This window comes from Lampetra planeri, chromosome 20 (assembly GCF_965212315.1).
Source record: "Lampetra planeri chromosome 20, kcLamPlan1.2.h2, whole genome shotgun sequence".
In the NCBI taxonomy this organism is placed as follows: Eukaryota; Metazoa; Chordata; class Hyperoartia; order Petromyzontiformes; family Petromyzontidae; genus Lampetra; species Lampetra planeri.
This window is the reverse complement of record NC_136126.1, coordinates 1,911,028-1,919,976: the sequence shown is the minus strand read 5'-3', so window position 1 is coordinate 1,919,976 and position 8,949 is coordinate 1,911,028. Positions and strand designations below refer to the sequence as shown.

General features: G+C 46.1%; 1 protein-coding gene across 1 annotated transcript in view; it reads right to left on the bottom strand.

Annotated features, from left to right (window-relative positions):
- Positions 1 to 801: 801 nt before the first annotated feature.
- Positions 802 to 8,949, bottom strand: part of MED27 (mediator complex subunit 27) — a 77,469-nt gene continuing 69,321 nt past the window's right edge. Inside the window, exons 5-8 of the mRNA XM_078603236.1 lie at positions 7,637 to 7,744; positions 3,973 to 4,014; positions 2,730 to 2,807; positions 802 to 1,918 (exon numbers count right to left, since the gene is read on the bottom strand). Of these exons, the coding sequence (XP_078459362.1) occupies positions 1,784 to 1,918; positions 2,730 to 2,807; positions 3,973 to 4,014; positions 7,637 to 7,744 (363 nt within the window). The 3' untranslated portion in view covers positions 802 to 1,783. The remainder of the gene's footprint in view (positions 1,919 to 2,729; positions 2,808 to 3,972; positions 4,015 to 7,636; positions 7,745 to 8,949) is intronic.

Here is an 8,949-nt window from a genome sequence, read left to right as displayed (position 1 = left end):
ATTTGATGAATTGACACGATTCAAGGTCACAATGTGATTAACTCCCCACCCAATTATTTTGGCATCGTGATTCATGTAGAATCCATAGTGGTAGCAATAACGGCGAGATTTTAATAAACAATGATCGATTCTTACACCTAACACAATGTTCTGATTATACGATTTTAAACATTTTATTCCCCTGTACTTTTAATCAAAAGTTGGGGGTACGAATTCTAATTTCGGTATGCATGAGAGTGTGCATGTGACCCGATACTTGTATAACTTTATTGACACGGGCAAAAGTTTGTGCATTTTATAATTTGGTAAAAACTCGATGTGCACATCATCAGCATGTCGCAACATTGGAGGTCACATCCAGCCGCCCAGTCGTCGAGGACGTCAGCCATATGGACGCTTCGATGGCAAATGGTTAACATTCAAGTGACGGCGTTCGGGGCGAGCGTCGGGCTGGGAATGCAGTGTCAGCGTTAGGCGTGGGTGCCGCGGCGGTTAGGTGTTAAATTGAAAAAGGGTACACACAGTAAATGGACAGCGATTAGTGAAGCAAGGGCGGAATTCACGTAGAATTGGTTAAACAAGAGGGAGAGGGTGATCATTTTGGACCCAGGAATGCAACCCTATTTTTCGCATAATATTTGTCAAACGGAGTTTTGTCCAACATCATTTTCCAGGCATGTAACCTCTGCGTTCGGTGAGGTTTGCCTTTAATATTCTGTGCAAGGCCACAAAACAGGTTATACGATTGCTCAAACCACTTTAATAATTCATGCTTCATAAAGAAAATCACACACAGCAAAATATGGCCACGTGGTATATTTATTAAATGCAAAACGCTGCCTAGAAAATATTAACAATTTGAAAGACCCAACTCCCCCCCCTCTCCCCATCTGTTACTAATTGAGTGGTTACCTAATTACCCCCAAGACTAACAATTCTGTACCACAATCACTACGCGCTGCCGTGCCAGGCTCCAATGTGAATGCATGCGCGTCAGTTTCTACAAGAATCATCAATATGAACCTCAAGTTATTGTACGTGGCTTTAATGTGGATGCTGCCGTGGTGTGATGGTGAGCGCACTCGACTTTGCGATCCAGAGGTCGCCGCTTCGATTCCATCTCCCGGCAGCACGGCATTTCGAGCACTGGGCAAGTGTTTGTCTGTACCACAGCTTGATGATTGGTATAGGTAGGGTAACAGTGTTGAGGTACTCCCACATGTTATAGCGCACTGTGCTAAATCACGTGCTATGAAACTGGTTACTTTCACCAATCAGCACTGTGGTCAAGTTATGGTTAAATAACCCCAACGACCGGCACGGCATGAATAGGCCCTCATCCAGTCGTCGGTTGACAAAACGCTGTACATGGACCAAAAAAATACCAGAAAGTACAACATTTACCACGGAGGTTTTATGCGGTTGTACCTTATAGGTCTCCGATGTGTTTTTTGGGTTGTACCATGTGTTGATTGGCATGATGCTCGACGTTTCCGTGCACCAGCTAGCGAAATACGCCCACTGGCCGGCCATACGTCAGAAAGCTGAGCTCGGCGAAATGGAACCAGCAAGATCATCAACAGTGGCCAACACTATATGATTGACGGTGTAGGTGGGCTGCTTAATTCAATTCCCAAAAAAATCTCCCAGCAGGTGGACCCGAAACATCGCGCTGAACAACACTCGGTACAACCCGAATACCACATCGGACGGCCGAGTACAAACGTATCTAACCTGGGTTCAACATTCTACCCCACGGTCCTCCCAGACGCTCAGGTGTGTGCTACTGGCGACAGGTGTCGTGGAAAGCCTCGAGGGTGCGGAAATCTCTCCACGTTGGCGGAAGCCCATCCTGCAGCTGCTTGCCGCAGCGTTGACACGTGCTTTGGAACAAAGAAATGTAGCTGTGCATCCACATCTGCAAGAAACAGGATACAGGTCAAAGGTTATCTAAGCGGGGCTTAATTTCCCACTCGAGATTTTCCGAGTCACTTGGGAGAATAGAGTCAGTGGAACGTGACGAAAGTAGCCACTGCCCATAGCGAAAGGTATACTGGATGTGGTGTGCCAGATGCGGAAATATTTAAGGATCGTCGACCCGACCGAAATGTATGTTACGGGGGTTTAAATATCTATGCAGGATTGTGAAAGTGCTATGTGTGATAATGAAGAGAGGTGCAGGACCTGGCTGGGAGGGAATTAAATGGGATAATCCAATCGGCATTCACACCCTCATAATACACTACACGGCAATGTTTGAAGGTGTCACAATTAAACGAGCAACACACATTATGGAAAGCACACAGATTCGGTGACGCCTTCCAACAAGCATTTGCCCTCGGAAGTATTTCATTAGCGGCAATAATTACACGTTCACACCAGCACAACGATGGCTTAACGTGCAATGACGTCATCGGGAGATGAGCGTGCATGATGCGTGACAGAAAGATGATATCACCTGCAATGATGGCATTGCCTCAACTGATAAGGATAATCCTGGATTTTTTTTATCACCAAGCTTTGGACAATGCTTCCATCAATTCGGTCCTGTTTTCTCTCGGGGAAGGTGCTCATTGCTCAACAACTTTTTACTGAAATTCTGTTCATATTGGTTCATCTTTATGAGAGTTGTCGTGCTGACCCACTCTATAGACAGATGAACGGACGGACAGAGCTTATGAATTAATGCTTTCAACCTTCGTTAAAAAACTGTTAAAAACATTCCTTACCATGAAAGAGCGGATGACTACTTCTGGCAAATGTGGGAGCTGATAGTGCAGAGAGGCAGCTGTGGCATGATCAGTCACCTGAAACGATAATGTTAGGGTTAGGGAAAAATATATTTACTTTGTTTCCAGGCACTTCTTATCAAAATAAATTGGTTACCAAGCCAACACCAACAATTGTCAACAATTCAACCCCCCCCCCCATATTATGGGACAGACACGGCAATGATCAAACATTCAGTGTGTTGACATTCCAACAGACATATTTAGCGCAAGGTCTGCAATCCTTTTAATTAAATGGACAAGCAGAGTGAGTTTTTGAGCACAATGAACAAAAATAACCTGAGTGCCTGAAAATATATGTGCGTTCTCTTTTGCTTGGCAAGGAAATTGGTTGGTATCCGTTTGATTTTTTCATTCAATTAAATGTTCACATCTAAAGCAAGAGGACACATCAATAGAAGCATCGTCCGACTTTGAAAAAAAAAAACAGTTGGTGCCTCTCCAAAAGGAACTTTAAAGCTGGACACGGATAAGCCTTCCTTTAACGCGTAACACTTAAACTGTCTCCGCAAACCCGCACGAGAGTAATTATGGAAATAAAACGATGTTTCCATTGTCAAAACATATTCTCACACAAAATGTACACCGTGCTTCCGACATCTATAAATATAGCCGAAGGAGATTTTTACAAAGCTACAATCCATAAATTACATTTTTCTGTGTGTACGGCAATTGCTTTGAAATGACAGAATATTTAAAAGGGCTTTACAAATGAGCTGCAAGTATTTTTAAAGTGATGCAATGAGTGGCAGCCGCAATAATGCATGTGCACAAACACACAATATTTTTACAGCGGTGGAAGTAATAACAGACGCGTCGCCAAGCCACAATCGTAGACGTCTTTTTCCTCTGGATTTTGTGATAAATTAAAACGTCGAGAGTGACGCACAACATTGCCTCCATAATTACACCGCCGGAGTTGCAATTTACGAAATGGAAGAAAAAAAAAGCCCCGCTCTGCCCTTCTGCCGCGAGTGCATTGTACAATTTTTCCGGCTTTGAGATAATACGGACACTTGCTCTTTGAACACATTTTCTGAAATGTGAATGTGTAAAATGCGTGTGCGAGCTCAGGCTTTTGTTCTAAAGATCAGCCGATCTTATCTGCTGATCATCTTCTCTCAAAAAAAGTGTACACACAACGGAAGAAACGTTTGAGGAAAATAATAATAAAAAGGCATACCTTTTGAAATACCAGGTAACGCGATTTGGACCACAAATCCAACTGTAGTGGGTGGGGGGGGGCGATAATGACAGGGTTCACCGCGGGGAGAAGCAATGCAAACAATGCAGACAAAAATCAGCTGGGAGAAGCAGCCACTCCGGCAATCAGTGGCATCGTTATCGAGCCAGATGACGCGGGGGCCAGTTTGATTCCTGTAGCCAGCAACTCGATAATGTACGGACACTTTTGAAAAAAATAAGAAATAAATAACACCCCCATCTTCTTCTGAAAAGTGAGCACTTAACGGGTGAAAATAAAAAAAAAACCCACAATCTTCCACTGTGACGTGATCGTGTCAAAGTCAAATATTAAACTGGGAAATAGCGGGCAGCTAAATTACGCGCCATACGAAACGGCTTTTTCGTGTGGAAACAAAAATAAACAATAACGGTAATGTGTTGGCTGTGGTTTGCCAGTGCAAATTAACGGGGAAAAACCTACACCTCACTCGGTGCGTCGTTAACAGTCTGGTAATATTTTGAGCCGTATATGTTCTTCACATTAGATAGATAAGGTACATCTTATTTACTTCAGCAGGAATGGTTCAATAAGCTGTTAGGCTCTATTTGATGGGCATACTGCGACATTCACTTTTTTTTTTGCCCTTGGGAGGTCAGGAAGTTGGCGATGACGAAGACGTTTAAGTCCCTGCTGAAGACCCCCACCACCTGTTTAACACGGCCACTCTCTCTCTCTCCTCTAGATCGTATCTCGTCTCTTTAGTCTTTCTCTCCCCGGTTACATCTCACCGATTTTCCTCCTTCATACGCATGGCGCTCCGAGATCCATTGCTAAAAATGGCGCCTTATGAATTTAATTCAGAATCAGAATCTTGATTTAGACTGGAGGAATCCGATGGGCTATGAAGCTCTTTGTCACAGATGCTCAATAGGCACGGGTCAGCAAGATATAACAATAACAGAAAATATTATAACAAGGTAGTGTTAACGACATGCATTGTGTAAGTTTTTTTCGAAGTTAGCCAAGCCTCCCTTGTAGAACATAAACAGTACGTTAAATCAAAGGCACAGGTTACATTTTAATTCATTGCTTTTGTTTTCATAGTTTAAATCTCAATTGAAAACGCATTTCTTTACAATGGCTATTTGTGCTTCGTTTGTTGTCCTTCCCTGATTAACACGGTTGCCTACGGACATTGCGAAAGTTCAACTTACATACATACTTGTTTTTTCCCCCCAAAAATGAATTCTTCACTTGGGTCATGAAAAAGTGGTTTAGTTACGTTGATAATATAATTACTATTCTTGGCCACTGGGTTTTCTCTTGATTGCTTAAAATTATCGCTCCCGCTTTGTTCATGTGCAAGTAAACAAACTGCCTCGTGGTTGTATGTCATTAATATCAGCCGTGAGCGAACCACCGCTGGTCGAAGGCTTCTCCCAGGCCGCCGCCATCTGTCGTAGTCTTGCACAGCAACAATCCAATCCAATGCCTATCTGCACATGAGTCGAGTTCACCGCTCCCACCTCCACGACGGACACTCTGGGGCATGTTCCCCTCCCTTGGGCTGCTGCCTCTCCGTCACTAGCCTCGACCACCCATCAGCGTCCTTTCGAGCGACGCAATTCTGCCCAAGCCCACTCACTCTCCTCCAGTCGATGTGACGTTCATAGCTTTCGTATGCTCTCTAATCCATGCGTTCCACTGCCTGTCTCTCGGTGGAATTCGTATAATTTTGGTATGTAAAAGTGCAATCGTAGATAATGAAGTGAGAACAACGACGATGATTATGATACACTATCGCATTGTTTCTCACGTGGTCGATGCTTCTCTAATTTGTATTTACACTGTGTACGTTGTTATTTATTTAGGATTAGTGACCTGCTTACCTCTTCTCTCACTCCGATCGTAATTTTTCGATTGTTTGTTGTTGTGAGCCTCACAGCTCATCGGATTCCTCCAGAATAAACAACCCAGATTCCGACACGAGCCACTCAACATTCCCGTTCGGCCGTGATGCAGGCACGGCCAGCAGGTGGGGGCAGGGAGTCGCCATCGAGTGACGGGGCTATCGCCTCCTCAATAAAGACCCAAGGGGAACTTCCGGGCGACAAAGAGGAGGGAAGGGTGGCACGAGGCCATCTCCGAGGCGCCAGAGGCCACGCGGCAAATTCCTCCCCGCGAGCCGAGAGGAGAAACCGGCCGTGTTCGCAAACACGGCGGAGTCGCTACGCAGAGCGCCCACGAGGAACCCAGCTCTCCCATCAATCAGCTGCCCAGTGGAAAAATATAAATATGAAGAAACCCCGAGAGGGGAAGAGCCCTGGGCCAAAGCTTAACCTGCATTTATAGCCGCAGCGCCTCCTCAAAGCTACGGCGGCGCGCGCCGAGTGTATAATTATTTATTTAAAAGTTAATCAATTTCAATTTAGCCGCTACCGCAAAGGTAACGGGGTAGCGAGGGCAAATGTTGGATGTACGAGACGCGCCGGTGGGGGGTGTGAAATGAAACGCCGTCGCTGAAGCGGGGGTTGGGTCCGACTTAAATGGTCTGTGCCATTACAACGATAATTGGTGCTAAACAACTCGTGTAAATCTCTGGGACGTGGCGGGAAATTTATTGCGGGCAATTTTTCATTTTAAAAAACATCGCAGCAGGCATGCGCCCGACCTGACAGATGCTTGTCTGGCAACGGCACAATATTTGCATGACCTTGATATGAGGTTTTTCACTCCAATTCCAAGCGTTAACCCCTTCAACTCATGCCGCATGGAATGCGGTGTTGAAATTTTTATTAGCAGTTCTCCGCGTAATTGTTTTTCCTCCATAATATGTAGCGTGCGGCGATTCGAGTGCAACACTCTAGATCAACCGGTGACCAAATTATCATTCAGAAACAGGCCTAAACGTGCAGAAATTAGCGTCTACTCTGGCCACCCAATACATTTTACGGATTAATTTTACAGGACACCGATAAATACTTTTTTGCTGTGAAGTTGACTAAAAAGACCCTGTGAAATTATCTCTAGAATCAAGACCATGTGCGTGAAAGTTATAATCAACATACCAATTGTGACATTTTTTTCAAAAAAATTTGCCAACAAAAATTCATAACTTCCCTTGCGTATCCACCCAAGTCTCCTTTGGAAATCAGCTCTCGCCTGGTTAATGTGCACCGCGTTCATATAAATAACTCTACTACGCGCACAGTCGGGAAAACAAATTCTCCCAGCGGCAATAACACAAAAATCACAAACACCCTCGGTGAATGGCTTAGGAAATTAATGCAATCACTCTCATCGGACCTTTTAATAATTCCTTTGCCGAATGTCACACAAAACGCGAAGGCGAATGGCGTGTGCGGTGCGGGACTGGGTGCAAAACAACGGTGGCACCGGGCCATCGGAGGCCTCCACACGAATGCAGCCGAGGTCAAAGTTGTTGCACACTGGGCCGTGAACCTTGAAGGGCTTCACGCCCACGTCAACGAAAGCTGCATTCGCAAAATTGACCTCGTGGCCGCCGAATAGCTTAGTCTAGAAGGTCCCCCACCCCCCTCGACAGCTCTCCCTGCCCCTCTGACCCTCACCCCTCTCGGACCGGGGTAGAAGGGCCAGGGGCAACGTTGGCCCCTTTGCTAACGCGGCCCCGGGGTCGTACCTTGCCATCTTCGGTTTGAATGTTCTCGTGAAGAGCCTTGACAACGACACGCTCCAGGATGAGGCTGCGCATCACCACCAGCGCTCGAAGCACCTTCCCCAGGGAGATCTGCCGACGCACGTGCATAGGCACACACACGGGTTGGCACTCGCATGCTCCCACGCACAGGTACGAAGACAAAGAACCCCCCCATAGTCTTAATAGACTGTTGGGGCAAATGCCGTTAGCGAGCACTTATGAAGGCTGGCCAGCATCACACGCCTGGCCGCCTTTGTCTTCCAAGTGCTAATGTTTACACGAAGCACCTGGTATTCATTTAAGGCCGAGTCGACCATGGAAAGGCCCAGGATGGTTCAAATATTTTACACTGTTTGTCACGTCCCACTCCACCCACACGCACGTACACACGTGCCAGCACGCCTCCACACACGAACACGCGCGGACATGTCACCGCCAGCGTGCACCAGTTAACATGAAGTAGAATTCATCACAAAGGCCAGCGGCAGCCTCTTCCCAGAGGGGGATGAGGTGCACCTTGGATTGGCGAGCGTGGATAATTCCCAGCCACGGCCGCTACCCACGGCCAGCAACTCCGCTAAACATTCGGCGCAGTTTTAATGCAGCACGAGGGTGCATTCTAAAAATAACTTACAAGGTTTCCCAAACACGCAGTTTCTCATTCCCATTTCGGATGAAAGCACACACGATGCAATTCGAATGATCGTGCCCTTTGACGCAGCATTACTTCGTGCGAAATTCATTTTCTATCCATTATGCTTCCCGTTCGGGACTTTAAATGCAGGTGTTTTAGCACGGATGACCTTGTCCCTTAAACAGACTGCACGAATGAAGACGTGATGAAATACAACAATATATACGTATTAAATATGATAACGTGAAGAACACAGCGGTGGCAAGGCCAACTCAATTTGCTGCTCCCTGTGAAATCTGCATGCGCATAACACATCCACCGTAATGATCAGTGAAAAACGAGTATCAGAAGTACAGATTTTAAACAGATCCCAGGGCTAACGTGTGCATCGTAATATTTCACATTTCGTCACAGCTACACGGGAGAGCACGCGCACCCACACGTGGTCCCGGTGATTGCCATAATTGTGATGCTGCCAATCCAGCAGCATCACATACCAAAAGGCGTGCGCACAATCGTAGACTGCACACACGCAGACTCGTATAACACGTCGCGTAACAAGTGCAGTCCCTCTCGTCGGCTGGACCCAGTTTGCAAACAGACGGTCGTAGGCTTTTAGCGGCGCGCGCGTGCCAAAGGATGATTTCGAAGAAGAGATGAA